General features: G+C 51.6%; 1 protein-coding gene across 3 annotated transcripts in view; it reads right to left on the bottom strand.

Annotated features, from left to right (window-relative positions):
* Window positions 1-16,705, bottom strand: part of Myo18b (myosin XVIIIB) — a 258,854-nt gene extending 242,149 nt beyond the window's left edge. For 2 of the 3 annotated variants that reach the window (XM_005396137.1, XM_005396139.1), the window contains exons 1-3: window positions 16,534-16,705; window positions 5,965-6,139; window positions 3,778-3,936 (exon numbers count right to left, since the gene is read on the bottom strand). In XM_005396137.1, the coding sequence (XP_005396194.1) occupies window positions 3,778-3,936; window positions 5,965-6,003 (198 nt within the window). In that variant the 5' untranslated portion in view covers window positions 6,004-6,139; window positions 16,534-16,705. Of the gene's footprint in view, window positions 1-3,777; window positions 3,937-5,964; window positions 6,140-11,448; window positions 11,519-16,533 lie in introns of those variants that run through there. The other variant, XM_005396138.1, reaches the window with a different exon arrangement.
* Between the last annotated feature and the right edge of the window lie 1,203 nt (window positions 16,706-17,908).

The following is a 17,908-nucleotide window of genomic DNA, read 5'->3' as shown; positions in this document are numbered from 1 at the left end:
CAAGTACCAACCTGGCTGTGGCCCAACTCTGTTGCCACCTCTGCAGATGGAGACCTAGGGGCCATTCTGCCATGATCCTGGCTTCATCCCAAGCCCTCATCTGCCTCTTCCATCTAGGACCACGTGATGCAGCCGCACATACACCTGCGCTGGGAACTGGGACTCGCACGCACTCTTGCACTCAAACCAGCCCTGAGATTGAGTTGATTCCTCCTACCAAACCAAGCTTCCATGTCTCTTTCCCCAGATCCTTTCTCACTTGGGCCATTGCCATGGCCTCAGAACTGTGTTCCCTTCTGCTGATCCAGTGATGTTGGTGGCTGCCTACAGTTTACAGGAAAATCACTCCACATCATATCAGACATTCAAATCCTCAAGAAGGAGCTCCCAGCCCTATTCTGGTCTGATTGTCCCTTCTTGTCTCATGCTATACTGGACATCTCCCATCCTCCCTGACCCATCCTCCTTGCTTCCCTGAGCTTGTTCATACTGATTGGCTTACAGCCTACTCTCCCCCTTGTCACTTTTTCACCACCTGCTCATCGTTCTATACCCAGCTCAAACGTCCCTCTCCACAAAACCTTGCCTAAACACCTCCTTCAGAAGCCATCTCATACATCCGTGCAGTTCCAGAGCACTGGGCTGGTGCTTCCACCCCAGCAGTGACCACATTCTGAGCTCCATTCTAGCTTTTATTTGTGTCCTTCTCCTGTGTTAGGGTGGATGTCACAAAAGCACATACAGCCCTCTCTTCAACTCTGTACTAGTGATAATGGCAGTGACCAAAGACCCTTGGCAGTGGGCCCTGCATCACTAGGATGCATCATCTTACTTAAGCCTCCTGAGGATGCAGGGAGGTAGTTGCTCAACTGCATCCCATTCTGCAGACAAGGATGCAGACACAGAGATGCCAGGTGCCCCACGACAAAGCTTCAACATGAAGCTCAGTCTCTTGAACCCAAATTCTGCTTACCTTAACAGCTGTATACACATGTGCTTTCTTGACTTTTTTTTTTTTTTTTTTTTTTTTGTCTTTTTGAGACAGGGTTTCACTATGCCATTCAGGCTAGCCACAAACTCACTTTGAGCCCAGGCTGGCCTCAAACATGCAGCGATCCTCTGCCTCAGCCACTTGAGTGCCAGGATTAAAACCCTGTGTCACCATGCCTGGCCCCTTTCTTGACTTTCTCAGGCTCTTTGGAATTTCCTGAGAGCTTTAAAGCCCAGACACCTTGGCCCCCTCCCAGGGCCTCTGAGGTAGTCGATCTGGCCGCAACACCATTGGTGATTTCAGTGTACTGCCAGAGCTTAGCACCACGGCTCTGCACCCCCAGCTGAGTGGCTCAGACTGACCTTCGGGGACCTGCAAGACACAGCCTCAGAAGAGGATTCACTGCACCTGGCAAGTCTCACCCCTGTGTACACCCTCCTGAAAAGTGAGTCAGTGTCTTATTTTTAACCAACTGCCACAGAGGAGACAGTGACATGGGGATGCGCCACAAAAGCTCACCAAGCCCAGCCTCCCCCACGCTGCATGCCTGAGAGTTCTCATCCTTCGGATTCTCAGTCACAAAGTCCTTGGTCCCCATAGCGGCCTTCTTCACATATGGAGGGCAGATCCCCTCTAGAGTCCCTGGAGTCAAGAGGACATGCATAGCACATCTGTGTTACAGGTGAATAAACTGAGGCCTGTGGTGGGAAAGGGACCTGGCCTGGACTGCACCCAGGGATGGGGCCAGGGCCAGAACGAGGTCTCCCTGACATTCCACTCAAGGGTTCTGCCGTCTCTCCTTTGCCCCCACTGGCCACATGGCCTTAGAAAAATCAGGTCACCTCTGTGAGCCTCATCTCCCTTCCTGCCACATGGGGATGGATCCTGTGGCTCCTTGCCAGGATTGTACGAAGACCAAATGGGAATGTGGTGCTGGCACAAGGAGAGACAGCCTAGTGTCATTTACTGCTCAGGATAAGAAATGTCCATCACCAGGAGACAGTCATGGGGATGTGTTCCAGAGGCCACCCTATTCCAATTCCTGAGCATCCTGGCTTTCAAGCAGCACCTGCTATGGTCTAGGGCCTGTCCGTCTCCTGCCGTGGCCCTCAGTCTCTACCCAGGTCCAGCAGGGACAACTTGTCCCCATGCTCACTCAGTTCTTTTCTTGTTCACAGTGATGCCAGCATGGCCCACATCCTTCAGGGCCCCTGTCCTCTCCACCCCTCCAAAGCCACCACCTTGGCCACCTCACTCACAAAGATGGCCCTTCCCCTGGCAGCTCACAAAGACAGAGAATACACAGGCTCATCCTCTGGCTCAGCCTCTATCGGGTCTCAGGACCTTGGGCAAGACATTGACTTCCCAGGGCTCAGTCCCCACCTCTGATACATGAGTGTGAGCTTATCCACTCCACTGCCACAGCATCCTAAGTAAACCTGTGATCAGTAAATGGAGCATTGTCCGGTGATTTACAGAACACAGAACCAAGACCTGACAACTGTGGTCTGGGGCCAACTGAAGTCATGCAGGCCTGGGGACAATGCTGTCCTCCTCCGACAAGACTTGGCCAGAGTACTTCTACAGCTGCTGCTGTTTCAGCTGCCAAAGGACTTCCTGACATAGCAAAGCCATTGTCACTGGATGGGGCAGGCATGTGTGGGCCTGGTCAGGCAGATGGAAGCTGAAGTGGAGGAGGGAGGCAACAGGATGGCCACTGGGCTCAGGAAACTCCTGACCATGAGGCCACTAGACCGCTAAGCCCATTACAGCAGCATGTCCTTTGGCCCCAGGGGCACTGGAGAGCAAGGAGAGGAAATGCTCTTTCTGAAAGCCTCACACAGCGATACTCCCAGGCTGCACTGCGCTCCAGGCCTGCCACCCTGGTGCCCAGCCTCCCTGCTTAGGGAGCTGGAGGAGAAGAGGGAGGTAGACTGGCCCCCATCAGGGACTAGTTAGGCTGCATCATGTTCAACGATTGCTTCAATCCAGCAGTAGTGTCCAGAACAATGAAGGCTTTTAGTAGACATCTGTCATTCAGAAGGGATGCCAGATGGGGCAGGGTTCTAAGATCCCTAACTTGGCCACGCATTAGCCCTTCAGTTATTGGACTCTAACCATTCCTAGGGACTAGGAGGAGGAGGAGTGGGGAGGAAGGCAGCTGCGGGGCTCCTGGGGTCCTTGAGCCATGAGCAACTCCCACCTGATGTAGAGCAATTTCAATACTCTAGCAACCATACATCTATACCAGTAAGTAGCAACCAACTTGAAGCTCTTCTCCTGCTTAAGGTGAGCTTAGCCAGTATGCAGCTTTTCCTTTCTGCAAAAGTAGAGTAAAATCATCCTCACCCATCATATATCAACTGCTATCATTCATTGATTTGTTCATTCAACAAACATTTCTTGAACATTTACTATTGGCCACACACATACCATGACAGCTGCCCAAGATGCAGAGTGAATGAAAGAGGAAGTCATTGCCTTTAAAGAATCCCTAGTCAACCCAGCCCTACAATCAAATATTATGCTTTCTACAACAAAGATGGGCATAGCAAGTACAATGAAAATCAGAGGAAGGAGAGCAAAGGGAGAATATCTAGAGATGTAAAATTGGGGTAGGTGCTGCAGGCTGCATAGGAGTCCAACAGATAGAGTATAAGAAAAGACATTCTTCAAAGCAGGGACAGCAGAGCCAAGACAGAATGAATTGACTCAGAGGAGGCCTACAGGACAGGAAGTGGGTATGTTTGGAAAGGCACCTGGTTCCCTTCCTGAGGGCCACTCACCTCTTGTTCTGGGGAGGCGAGCAGTGCCTCTTTTCTCCGTCTTGCTTCCTTGGACTCTTTCTCAGTCTCCCGGACCAGCTGCCGAATGAAGCCCCCTGGGATGACAGAGAACAGGGGAGGAGGCGAGGATGGCGGCGGGCTCTTGTCCTCCTCCCGGATCTGTTTGCAGAAGCAAGCAAGGTGAGAGCTGAGTGAGTTGGCCGGGGCAACTTCCCCAGAGAGGGGACCAGGGAGCCTGTGAGGACCACAGAGGACACCCATGACCGAGCCTATGAATGAGGCCACATCAAAGTGGGGCCTCAGGGGGCCCCACAACAGTGCACGGAGATGGAATGCAGTAGAGGCTGCTCAGCCAATGCGATTTCTGCTTGGACTATCCAGGCCATAAGTTCCCTACCATGGCTTGGGACAGTCCCATCTCTGGGAGGACCCGCTCTGGAAAGAGCTTCTCCAGCTTCCAGAAGGGGTGGATCACCAGCAACCATCCACACTCTCCTGCCCTGCCACTTAGAGTTAATATAACAGATCCACTGCTGAACGCTTCACTTCCTGAGTGCCAGGACGTGTAGGGGGGCCCAGGGGCCTGTGTCCAGAGTTTATACATTTGGCCCTCTATGTCTGCGGCTTCCACAGCTATGACTTCAACCACACACAGGGAGAAATATTTAAGGAAAAAAATTGCATCTGTGTGAAACACATGCAAACTGTAATACAGCATGAGAATTATTCCCATAGCACTGACACTGTTCAGGTACTATAAGTCACCTGGAGATGATTTAGAGTAGTCAGGAGGACATGCGTAGGTTCTATGCAGTACTGCACCATTTATATAATGGACTTGAGTATCTGTGGATCTTGATATCTCCGGGGGGACCTGATACCAATTCCTCCTGAGTACTTAAGGACAGTTGTAGAAGGACCCAGTCTTGTGGCTCCAGCTCCCTCACATGACTCCACCATATTTTTTTCATGGCCTTTAAACCAGCGCCTGGGCAGCTGCAGTCTAACTAAAACTGACTCTTAAAACAGGGATCCTGGACAGGGGCATTTTATCCCTAGAAATGTGTCCAGGCCACAGCCGGCTGGCTTTGCTAAAAGCTGAGACCCCTCCATTGGCCACAGAGTGACCTTGGAGGCTGAGACATAGGACCTCCTGTGGCCCACTGGCATGTGTGTCTTTAACCTGCTTCACTGTGGCTGCTCGTGAGAAAGAATAAATCACTAGGGCTTTATATGGAAGAGCCACACTCTGGTTTAAAATAGCCTTCTTATCAAGGTTTCTGCCTGTGTCTTGTAAAGGCTTGCTGTCTGCAGCCCAGCTGATAAAGGGATCCAAAGGAAACAGAAGGCAGGAGGGGGAGGTTCTGATGCAAACCTCTGCCCAGGCATGGGGTGGGGCAGGTCATGCAAGGCCAGGCTCAGGACCAAGACCCACTTCATAAAAGAGAGTGAGTCTTAAACTGGTGTTTTCCTCTGTTTCTTCCAACATTGGCCCCAACACTGTGCCTGGGCAACCTGAGAAGGCCAGGGGCAGCCAAAAAGAAGCTTTTCTCCCTGCTTCTACCTCCAAGCAAATCACATGCACAAAGCTAGGGGGCCACAGGCATCATGGAGAGAGAGAGAGAGAGAGAGAGAAAAAAAGAGAGAGAGAGAGAGAGAGAGAGAGAGAGAGAAAGAGAGAGAGACAGAGGGAGGGAGAGAGAGAGAGACAGAGGGAGGGAGAGAGAGAGAGACAGAGCAAAGAGACAGAGACAGAGACAGAGGGAGAGAGAGGAAACAAGGCCTTCCTGACACCTTATGAAAAACACAAGGAAGAACGGGGGAGAAGAACCCATTTCTAATCCTCCATGGTGACAGAAGATAGGAACTATGAAAAGCCACCCCTACCGCATCAGCCTGGCAGCCAACAGCCCCACCTTTGCCCCCACCCCCACACACGCCCTGTGAGCACAAAGACCGGGCAGCGGGTCTCCCCCATGCTCATTTCCCAGCCTCCAGCTGAGGGCCGTCAAGGGCATGATCACCAGTGCTGCCCGGGTCAGGAAGGCGGAGCTAAGTGAGCTGGCTAAGGGAAGGTGGCAAGTGGGCCTGGGCATGCCCCAGGGAGAGACGGACGTCAGACCCCCTGCCCCGCTGTGATGGGCCCTCCGAGCCCACAGCTGCAGCCCAGCCTGGAGTAACACTTTCCTTCTGCTCCCACAGGGCGAGACGTGACGAGATGGCCATGCTGGGCACCACCGGGGCCTGAAGCGGTGAGATGAGATGATCAGCGACGAGCTGGTGAGGCGAGATGGTGCTCCCTGCAGGCAGCACAGAATGGGCCTCACAGACACACACAGCACACGACAGGAGAGGAACAGGCCTGACACACAGAGACACGATGGGAAAGAAGAGAGACAGGTTAGACCATGAGCACTGCCCTGCTCCCACCACCACAGCAACGTGAGGCATGCCCACCAAGGGAAGGGCACAACCAGAGACAATGAGATCTGTTCAGGCTCATGAGGATGGTGGCCAGCAAGGGGGCCACTGGCCATGGATCATGGAGTGGCAGCACCCTGAACTCCTGTTACCCACATGTTAATCCTTTATGAAGGCACAACACACAATCAAGAAAGTACATCGTCACACACATATTCAGCCCAGTGGCTCTTACAAACAGACCATTCCTACAGAACTAGCATATTGGGTAAGATCTCAAAGATACAAGGAGTTCAAGAACAGGAAAATCTATCTGAGTGTGGTGATATGCGCCTGTACTCCTAGCACTCTGGGAGGCTGATGCAGGAGGATCAGAAGTCTGAGCCCAGCCTGCAGAACTTAGCAAGACTCTGTCTCAAAATTTAAAAAGAATGAAGAGGTAGTTCAGTGGAAAGGGCCTGGGCTCAATCGCAAAATTATCAAAAGAAAATTTTTTAAATGCAACTGATGAAAGGGGAAGGGAGAGGAGCTGAGCTTTGGGCTGGGAAAGGGTGCAAGTGACCTTTCTAAGAGGGCACTGGGAATGGCCTGTACCTTGACCCAAGAGGTGCTAATGTAAGTGTGTCATATGCAAAAATTCATCCCACTGTACAGCTGAGATCGGACACATTACTGTATGAGATAGAAATATCTCAATCCAAAATACAAGCAGGACGTTACCAGGCCTCTGGAACCTCATTGCAGTCCCTGTTCCCTCAAGAGCAACCGTGACACTGACTGCTAACACCAAAGGAGAGAGTAGAGTCCTCTTTTAATAACAGGATGGTTGCCTGTGTGGTTTGATCATGCAAATTAGATGAGAGCAGGAAACAGCTCCCAGTTGGCCCCTGCTTTGGAGATAAGATTTAGGCAGCCTATTGAAAACCTCAACACTAACTTTGGACCCAGAAAACTGTCTTCTAGAAACAAAATTGGCAAAGTAAGCCTAAACCAGGAAATGTCATCGCTGGGTCACTTATAACATTGACAAAGCAGACACAGTGCCCAATAAATACCTAGAGAATATCAAGTAAAATCAAATATATCCTTAAAATATTACAGCTCCAAGGAACACAGTTTTAGGAAACATTGGATTTAAATAGCTTTATTGAGGTTTAATTTGTGTGCCACAAGACCCACCCATGGTAAGTGCACAATTTGATGATAGTTTTTTCTTTTTGTGGTGCTGGGACTGGAACTCAGCCCGGGCAATATACAATGGGTTAAAACAGTGTTGCACAATGAAAACTAACTGAAATCTGCAGTAGCAAAATGCCCCACGGAGAAAATCAAGTGCAAGGAAACACACCGGGGGTCTTCCTGGAGGTGCCACAAGAGGAGGCTCTTTCTCCTTCCTTCCATTGCTCCCTTCTAGCTCCTGGCCACGCCCTCCGAGAAGTGGTACGCACAGACCCCTCCCACCTCCTCCTGGGAGAAGTGTCCATCCCCCGCTGTCAGAGTCACCACAAGTCAAGCACTTTCTAGGCCTTGTGGGCCTCGAGGTGGCCTCCTCCAGTGACCTATGCATGAGAAGACAGCTTGGGCACCTGTGCATCATGGCAGCCATGTGATGGAAATGAGCTGGACCCTGGATCCAGCACAAGCCAACTTTAACCCCCCACAAGAGCGCACCAGGAAGGTCCTCTCCAACTCTGCACTCAGCAGTGCTCCGTTAGTGGCGTGGCATCAGCCACAGGAGTGTCCACACCTCAGAAAATGGCAACTACTGCAACAGGGCTGGATTTGGGCATCTGGCTGCTCAGTGCCTCTCAGCACAGGGTTGGGGGAGACCACGGAACTCCTCTGCAGCCTTGCAAGAAAGGACTCTCAAGGCACAGAGACCTGAAAAGGGACTTCTGGCTCGGAGGGGGCCATGTGCCTGAGGGAGACTCTGGAAACATGTCCCTGCGTGACACCGAGTCTCTGCTTTAGAAACAGACTGTGTGCACCAGACGTGGTGGTACGCACCTGTAATCCCAGCACTCTGGGAGGCTGAAGCAGAAGGATTGCAAGTCCAAGCCCAGCCCGAGAAACTTACTAACTTCATGAAACTCTGTTTCAGAATTTAAAAATTGAAAATGGTCTGGGGATATAGTTCAGTGCTTAGGCCCCAGGTTCAACGTGAGGCCAGAGTGTAGGGAAGAGGGGGTGGGGGATGGAAGAAGGAAGGGGACGAAGACCTCCTTGCCCACTGTCCCCTTGGGAGACAGGAGAGGCCCTGAGTGACTCACAGGGGACTGGCCTGAAGAGCAGAGCTGGGCTATGAATAGGCCTGACGCAAAGCACTATCCTGGCTGTGGCCCATCCCCTCCAGCCCAGCCTGGCCTTATCATGGCTGCGGCCCAAGAATCACTCTCAGCTTCAAGCTCCGGGGAATCCTGGTTGTGGGTGCGGCTGTCCTCAACACAGTGGGTGCCACTCACACGAGGTCTGTCCTTGAGGGGGCAGCAAGTGGAGCCCAGTGGGGCCTCCCTCTCCTGTCCTCACCCTCAAAGCTTTGAGCCAGCCCCACTGACCCAGGGCCAGGTGCCAACCCCACGGCAAGGCTTTGTCAGCCTTAATTTAAACAAGTGTTCTTATCCCTGCGTCCCTTCCAGGCTGAAATGCACAGCTGCCTCATCAGCAGCTGTTTTCAGCCCATGAGGAGCCTCCACACAGATTCCTGCAGAAGCCTCGAGTCTCCCTTTAGGGAGGAGAGAGACTGGCAAAGGAGAGGCAGCCCTCAGGGTCAGGGATGACATGGACCATTTTCCACGTGCACTAGATCTGAAAGGCCCAAGGGTCCTTTCCCTGTCACCCCACAGCAGGCAGCCAGACCTCCAAGCACCAAACTTTTCACAGAGGATAAATGTCCAGGGGTTTTGTGGTACCAACGGGGCCCTGATGACCACCTGTCCTAACAGCTCTTCCCTTCAGTCCTCCAAGTCAGCTACAGTAACCTCTGGGTACATATCCCAGCCTGTTCCTTCTGCCCAACACACAGCTCACACCTTCATCCCTTCAAGTCTTCGCCTGGAGTCATCTTCACAGTGAACCTGCCTTCCCCGCTATTTAAATTGCATCATAGTCCCCCATCCCTTCCTACTCTCCTGCAAGGGCCAGAATTTCCCTCTGCTCATTCTCTTCAATGTTTGATAAATAATTGTTGAACAAATGAGGGAGTGAATGAATAATCAGTGGGGAGAGAAGGGATAGAGCAGCAGGTCTGCGGCAGGGACTTCTGCCGTCCCCTTGTGCATCTGTACCCATGCACCATGGGATTGCACCTCTCCCTGGACCCAGGAAGCTCTCCCAGCCTTGGTTTCCTTCTCTGTAAAGTGAGACGACACCCACCTTTGAAGCAGGTGCTGACCACTGGTCCCTGCTCTCAGCCCTGTTTGTATTTTCACTTGACTCCATGGTGACAGCTGGCCTGGGGACCCCAACACAAGAGGACTCATTGATATTTAGAGAGAGTCAGTGATACACCAAGCACTGGCCTAGGTCCTGCCACAAAACTGCCTCTGATGTCCTGAAATTCCCACTGGGCCTGAAACATCCTGAAACCAAAATCTCTTTTACATTATATTCTTATAACAGTACATCACTGGTATCATTCCCAGAGCAGCCAGCAGCTCGGAGAGGCTGGGGCACAGGCTCAAGGTCACTCAGCAGGAAGATCAAGGCGAGATTTTCCCCCAGGTATGGGTATGTCTGAGTCCTCTTGTGCATGCCAGCTCCCCATATCCGAGCTCCATATCAGCAAGGTTGGCCAGGCTGAGGCTCAGAGATCCCCTGTATTCAATGGCAAGTTGGGGAATCCCAGGAAGTTGTCTCAAGTGGGCGCATCCTTGACTAGGGCTGGGTGTACAAAGAGGAGGCACTGAAATTCACTTAGCCTTTGTCTGGTGCCAGTCATGGGGCTGGATGTGCCATGGGCCAGGGATCAGGGAGGTTAACAAATTCACTCAGGGTCACACAGGAGGGAAAGTGATCCCTGGGTGCCTAAATCCCTGTGCTGCTGCCCAGGTGAGCTCTCTGCCCTCCCTACCTCAAAGGCGGGGGCAGCAAAAGCAGAGCTGGTGAGGGGGAGCCTCCACCGTGCTGGGAGCCTGGGTGACCACATCCTCTGCTCTCCCCACCCCTCTTTGAAGAGGACGCAGGCAGTGGCCCCATCTCAAGACACCCAAGCAGAGGCAGGGAGGTCCCTTTCACCCAGCCAGGAGGGGTGGAGCAGGCCCTGGGACACAGGCAGGCCAACCGCAAAGTCTGTGCACACAGCCACCACAGCACAAGGTCTCCCCACATTGCCTGCCACCCTGCTGGCATGCAGCGCATCTGGCCATCTTGGACCTGACACCCCGCCTGGCCCTCTGAAAGCCTCCTGCCTCCTCCACCATGATACTCAGTCACCCTGCCCTTGGCTCGCCTGAGCACACAGCTTAAGTCCCTATTGAGACTTGCACCATTTCCATCTACACTTGGATTTCTGCCTCTCCCCAGCTCATGAGTGTCACCACTGATTGTCCAGTTGGCCTCAGGGGTGTCAGGGGCAGGCAGAGGGGTTGACTGCTGCGGGCTCCGGTGCAGAGCTAAGATGCACAGTGGAGACAAGCTGGCCACCTGACACCTGCTGTTTCTGAATGTCATGTGGGAAGCCAGGCACACAGGGAAAGAGGTTGCTGGGAGAACCAACAACACCCCAATCAGCCCCGAGCCTGGGTCTTTCCCCATCAGACACAGAGTCATATTCTATCTTGCTTTCTGCCAGCAGATGCTGTTCCCTTGGGTTTTACCCACTGTCTCGTGTTTCCCACCACTGGTGAGGTCAGCTCATGGGCAACCCCACTGCAGTTGGGCAGCCTGCCACCGATCCCTGCAGGGTGGCCGAGGAGCTGCCTCCCTCTCCAAAGGTGACTGCGGCAGGCCCCGCACACTCCCTGCTCCCATCCTGGCAACAATTCCTTTCTCAGCCACTTCAGTTTCAGAAGAAATGACAGTGCCCACTAGCCCCAGAGGACTGTGTCACCTCCAAAAAGAGGGGCTAGCATGTTTTCTCTGTGTCCCAGGGACAGATAGTAAACCTTTGGAGCACCCAGAGCTATGGGCTCTCTGTCACTACCACTCCACTCTGCTGTCAGAGCAGAGGCAGTACGCAAATGATGGAGATGGCTTTCCATCCCCAGGGGAGAGTTGTATTTGGTGCCTGGACCATCACTTGCTGATCCCTACCTTAACGGTCACACTGCACCTTGCTCCATGCCCTCTTCTTAAATACACCCCTGGAGTGAGCCATCTACACTCTGCACTGCCCTCAGCACACAGCCGACCTGCACCCTGGAGAAGGACAGTATGAGTTAATCCTCACTGTCAACTTGATTGGATTGAGAGATGCCTAAGAAGTTAATAAAGCACACTTCTGGGTGTCAGTGAGGGTGGCTGCAGAAATGATAGGCATGTGGATCAGCAAACTGAGGAGACCCCACCCTGAATGTGGGGGCTCTAATGGAATAAAACAGAAGCAAGCGGCAAGCCTATTAGCACAAGATTTCTGTCTCTGCTTCCTGAGTGCCGGAAAGTGATCAGCTTTCCTCGACATGTCCTTCCACTATGATGTTTCTGCCTTGGAGACACCCAACCATGGACTGAACCTGTGAGCCAAAATAAACCTTTCCTCCTTTCTGTCACCATGAGGTATTCTGTCACGGTGAAAGAAAGCTGATTAACAGCTGCCTGGGAGAGGACTGGATGACCGGAGTGAGGTCATGGCTGCAGCAGCTGTGTGACATGCTCTGTCCAAGGGCCACCCTCACCCTGAACTCCAAGGGGCGGACCACTAGAGACTGTTCCCCCTGCCCCCAGGGCTTGCTTCCTCTCTGGCTTCCCCTTGACTTTGGCCAGAGGACGGCTCTGGCAAGAGACCTGCACAGGGGAGGAATTGGAGGTCAGGGGCTTCATCTCTCTCTACCCCCACTCCCTCCGTATTGGCTCTAGTCTTGGAAAAGGCTCTCTCTGTCTGTAACCACAACTCCTCTGAATGGTTCATGGGCTCCAGCTGTCACCAGGCTCCTCTATTACTCTTCTGCCCTTGCCCTACAAGGCCCATGGCCAGTAAGGAATTTCCAGCACTGCTAATCTCTGACACTGTCCTCTTAAACCCATGCACACTTCTAGAGAGATTGCGTTTTTATAGGTTCTCCAGAGTACCAGTTGAGTATGTTCTTTTCCAGAAGGACCTTGAGGGATACAGCCCAGACCAAGTTGATTTCAACTTCCACATCAATTCTGAGAGACAGGCAGTACACTGTATATCAGAAATATCCTGTATGGGGAGAACCTGAGCTATGTCCAAATTCAACAAGGAAATGCGCTGGGATTAACTAGCAATGTCCGCCATGGGCATTAGAATGCTTGGGGTGGTGCTTGTAGCAAGCACTTGTTATTCTAGTCTGGTGTTTCCTTTGGTAGAATGAAGAAAGAAGCTGGTCAGATTTTATCTGGAAGGCTCCCCTGATGATCTTTCTTGTTTGTTTGTAGTACTGGGGATTGAACCCACAGTCTTTGCACTGAACTACATCCCCAGCCCTTTAATATTTTAGGACAGGATCTTGTTCAATTGTAAATCCCCTAGGCTGGCCTAGAACTTGTGTTCCTCCTGCCTCAGCCTCTCAGAGTGCTGGGAGTATAGGCCTGTGCTACCATGCCCAACTCCTCTGACCCAGAGAGCTAGCTCTATTGAACAGGGCTGGGCTGGAACAGTGGTTCCCACCATGTGGTGGTCGTGCCTGCCACAGACATCTGGCAATGCCTAGAGACATTCTGCTCGTGACACACAACTGGAGAGGAGGTGCTGCTGGCAGCTAGTGGGCCAAAGCCAGGACAGCTGCTAACCATCCTGCCCAGCATGTGACAGCCCCACAACATAGTCATCCTGCCCGAGGATCAACAGTGCACCGATGACACCTGTCCAGACTCTGGTCTAGAGGAAGCATGGCAGGCGGAGAGGAGCATGGAGGGAGAAAGAGCACAACACAGTTTTGATGAGAACAATAAATAGACAAGAGATGGACCATAATGAGAAAATGAGCCGCTCAGTGTGGCAGAAAACTGAGAGGAAAAGCAGGTCGGTAAACCTCGCTGATCGTCTTTCTTCCTTTGTAAAACAGGGACAATGTTATCTGCCCTCCGGATGATCAGTGGATGAAAGGAAGTGTGGACAGGCTCTGTTGTCTGCCCTGATAAAACAATAATGTACAGATCATTATCCTAACCTGCTTCAGATTCAGTTAAATATTCCAGTTTTGAGTAGAAAAGCACTAACTCCCAGCTTTATTTAAGGGTCACTTAACCCCGCAAATCACACTTCCTGATCTGTAAAATGGGGCTAAGCATTCACACCCGAGTCCACAGGAATATTAAGCACGAATGAGACATTTAATCCCGTTCAGCAGCCATGTGTGTGCGTGTCTCTCTCTCTGCACTCAACAGCTAACCCAGCTGCACTCTGTGAAATGGAAACTCCGACCCCAGCTGTCTCTGAGAAACAGCTGAAACTGTGCTCGGTCTTTGAAAGTTGGAGACACGATTCCTGAGATCTAAACCTTGAAATTCTTGCTACCCCCAACGTGAGTACAGGCCACAGACATGGGCAACCCACTTGGCCAAATCTTGAGGATTTTTCCTCTGCTGCTAGAATCTATAGTTTTTTAAAATAATAAGTAAGCATCAGACAGAAGCACAGTACATAGAGCAGAAAAGAAAAATTACAGAGCTGGGTGAGTCATGGGGGTGGGAGTGATTCTGATGAAACGTGTGGTGTGGAGCTGATGGTGCGCTGAACTCTTTAGACTGGATGGAGTGAGAGACAGAGGGAGGGAGGAAGGAAGGGAGGGAAGGAGGGAGACTGGCACCTTCCTTGATGTCCAAGCACCATGTTTGTGTCATAAAGTTCATTTTGGTTCCTTCTATTCAAACCAGACCTGAGATTTCACCCTTTCCTCTTGGAGGTGGATGGAAAATGTTTTGGGAGTGAGAGTAACAGGGATGATTGGAGAGCCTCAGGCTGCTTCCTGAGCCAGCCAAGGCAGTGGCTGCCCTTAACCCAGGGCTGCCCTTGCAGGATTGTGTGTCCTTGAGCAAGTTGCTTCTGCTCTCTGTGCTTCATCTGCACCATACATAAACATAGAGTGGATTGGGCAGCACTTGGGACCCGGTATTTGTCTCAAATCCACCTCCTCCATTTTTCAAACAATTCGATTCTGTGTAATTTCAACATGAAAGTCGTGCCATACACCACAGCAACCAAACCCCTACTTAAAATGGACCCTGCAGATGATGTTGTCATCTCTAGGGACCAGTTACACCAGGGCCCACAGGAGGCCCACTCCCGTGGTTGTAGAGGCAAATCCCGAGATCCCACCTCCTGGCTGCTCAAGGCAAGTCTCTCCAGCTGGGCCCTGGTTCTCATCTCTAAATGACAACAAAGGATGAACTTAATCAAATCTTTGCAACAGTCAGATCCCAATGAAACACCATGCAAGTTTTCCACACTGGTGACAATGCGATGTGACAAGCCTTGTGCCATGCAGCAGTCCTCTGTCATGCGATCTCCCACCAGAGACAAGGTAGCTAGGTGCATACCAGGACCACCTTGAAGGGTTTCATTGTGCCTGTTACTGGCCCAAGTCCCCCAGGAGTGTTCAGTGGGCCTGAGATGCCCCTCCCCAGGCCAGCTAGCTGGAGAGATCAATGGCTCACACTTGGACAAGCGCCCCCACATGGTGGCTCCTGAGATCTTTGAGAGTCCCACCAGCCTCAGAAGCTGAGGGGACACTAAGCTTCCAGTGGGGAAGGGACATGTGCAAGGTCACAGGGTCAGCAGAGCCCAAGCCAAGTGATTCAAGGTGACCAGGCCCATGTGCAGGTAGAACCAAAATCCTGTTAACTGGTGGCATGCAGCCCTTCAAAAGCAAGGACCAGGAGCCTGTCTCTTGTTTTACTTCTCAACTTCCTTTCTTCCTCCACTATTCTTTTTCCTCCTCTTCTTTTCTATCTTTCTTTCTTGTTTTCTTTTGGTACTCAGGACCTTTGCACTGAGCTATATCACCAGCCCTTTTAATTTTATTATTTTGAGACAGGGGCTCACTAAGTTACTGTGTTGCCCAGACTGAGCTTGAACTTGCAATCCTCCTGCCTCACCCTCCCAGTGTCTTCTTTTTCTTTCTCCTTCTCTTCCCCATTCATTCTCTTTCCTTCTCACCGCAAATCCAGTCTCTGCTATTACTTTCTAGAATTCACCCATATCCTAAGCTCACACAGGGCCCTCCCTGTCTGCTCCCACCCTCTTCAGGACACACCAGGCACAGGATGATACTACTTAGCTCAGCAGTGGAGACAGCATGCAGGGCACCTTCATCCCTATGGGACACTCAGCCTCCAGGAGCTGTACCCCAAACAAGGCAAGTGTCTTCTTGGGTGGCCACAAACTAAAAGTAACAGCCTAGAGTTCCAGGCCTGCAGGACAAAACCCCAGATCCTGCCCATGTGGGTCAAGCCCAGCTCAGGTATCTCAGAGACACCTGGGAGGTTCCTAGGCTCTTCTCACCAGCCACCTCCACGGGAAACCCTCAGAGAGACTGTGGCCCTGAGGCCTGCCGCAGTGAAGCCTTCAGACTTCTGGAAGGCAGCCCCATGTTACCTGCCAGCCTGGCCACTGAGACCTGGCCACTGAGACCTAACGGGTGTGCCACACGAAACACCTCCTCTCAAGGAAGTGCCGTGTGACACTGGAAACTTCAGCCCTGAGGCACACCCCTCCCCCACTACTCTTGCATGCTTTATTTGAAAATTAAAAACCATTAAAATTAAAGATGACACTGAGCAGTACTGAAAATATGAAGAGGGAAGAACTGAGCTGCCTGATACCTAAACCAGTGAAGCAGAAATCACTAATATTTTAGAAGAAACATAAATGCTGATGTCTGCCCGCTAAGATTTAGCAGTAGAGGTTAACTCAGGACTCTGGGCATATTTTTAAAAATGATTAGCAAACAGTTAGGTCCCCAGGAAAGTGATCAGCTTAAAAAGTATCCACTCAGCCCAGCATTGGATTGTAAAATAGTCTTGTTTTTCAGAGTTTTTCACAGGAAGTAGGCAAAGGGATAAGGCCTCGGAAGCCTTCAGCAATAGAAAAGCTCAAAATATACCAACTGAAAGGACCCAGGGCCTCCCATCTTGGCCCCTAAAAGCCCAGAAAATTAAAACTTTCCCATCCGCTCCCAAGGTCCCTATTGCAAACCCCGCCGGACAATACAGTACCTGGTAGCTGCGGGTCCAGCGAATAACTCCTACCCAAAAGTTCTCCCCAGGTAGCCACAAAGGGACCCCAGTCAGCCAAGAGAGCCGGGGTGACAGAGAAATGTCAGGAATACCCTCCCTAAACGCTCATACACATCCCCTTCCCTTGCTGCTCTGCTCGGCCCGGCCCCCACCCTCCTCCAAACCAATGCGATCACAGCAGCTGTGCCTACAAGTCATTTCTAAAATTAGCCCGTGAGCTCCAGGTCTGGCCAGGAGACGGCAGCCTGGGGTGGCTGCTGACCAGCCAGTGGAGAGCATGGACATATTTGGTGGCACATTGCAGGGGAGGGGACAGCTCCGGACGCAAGCACATTCCCAGGCTTCATCTCTGTTCCAGAGCAGGCCACACACCCATGCTCCCGCCCCTGGCCATATGGAAACCCAAAGCAGCCTGGCTGAACATGGAGGAAATAACTGGGAGACAGAGCTGGTGGCTGTGGGTGAACACCACAAATGAATGTGCCTGATGCAGATGAGCACACCTCACACAACCGGCAGCCAGCAGCAAACTCAATTAACCATCCTGATAACGCTGTAAAGTGGGCTTTTCTCCCAGCCCCACTTTACAGAGGAGAAAACCAAGGCACGAGGAGGTTAACCAACCTACCCAAGGCAGTGGAGAGCTAGGGCTTGAATCCAGGCAATGCTGCCCCTAGAAGACTGATACAGTCTTAACCCTGACACTAAACTGGATCCTGTAAAAAGTGTTTCATCCTCAGGGCTAGAGGTATGGCTCAGGGGGAAAGCATGTGCTGAGTATGCTCAAGGCCCAGGGTTCCAGCCCTAGCAATTATTTTTTTAAAGAGCTTTGTCCACTGCCTAGAAGGAGGAAAAAAATCAGAGACCAGTAGACAGAACAAATCGCACAGATTCACATAGCTAGTGGGAAACAGAATCAGAACTCTGGCTCCAAAGACACAATTTTAGCTGAGTGTAGTGACACACACCTGTAATCCCAGGAGTAGGAGGAAAGACGATCGTAAATTCAGTCCTGTAGCGACTTACCATGAACCTGCCTCAAAAGAAAAAATTAAGAAAGGAATGGCGATGTACCTCAGTGTAAACATCCTGGGTCCAATCCCCAGTGTTGCGAAAGGCACGATCATTCAAATATGGCGCACTGCTTCCCTAAGAATCATTCCCACCATTCCCATTTGCTGTTGCCCTGCCTTCCTTGTGACTAGCAGGGCAATAACTTCCCAAAACATGCATTTTCTCCTGAGCCTGCAGAAGTCACTGGAACTCTAACAGAAGCCTACTTTAGATACAGCTGTCCATCCACACAGGAACCAGGAGACTTTGAGGGCTCTGGGGCCCAGTGGAGAGTGGTGTT

Source organism: Chinchilla lanigera, unplaced genomic scaffold (genome assembly GCF_000276665.1).
Source record: "Chinchilla lanigera isolate Chin_1 unplaced genomic scaffold, ChiLan1.0 scaffold00054, whole genome shotgun sequence".
Classification (NCBI taxonomy): domain Eukaryota; kingdom Metazoa; phylum Chordata; class Mammalia; order Rodentia; family Chinchillidae; genus Chinchilla; species Chinchilla lanigera.
The sequence above is the reverse complement of the archived record's forward strand: the minus strand, read 5'-3'. Positions and strand labels throughout refer to the sequence as shown.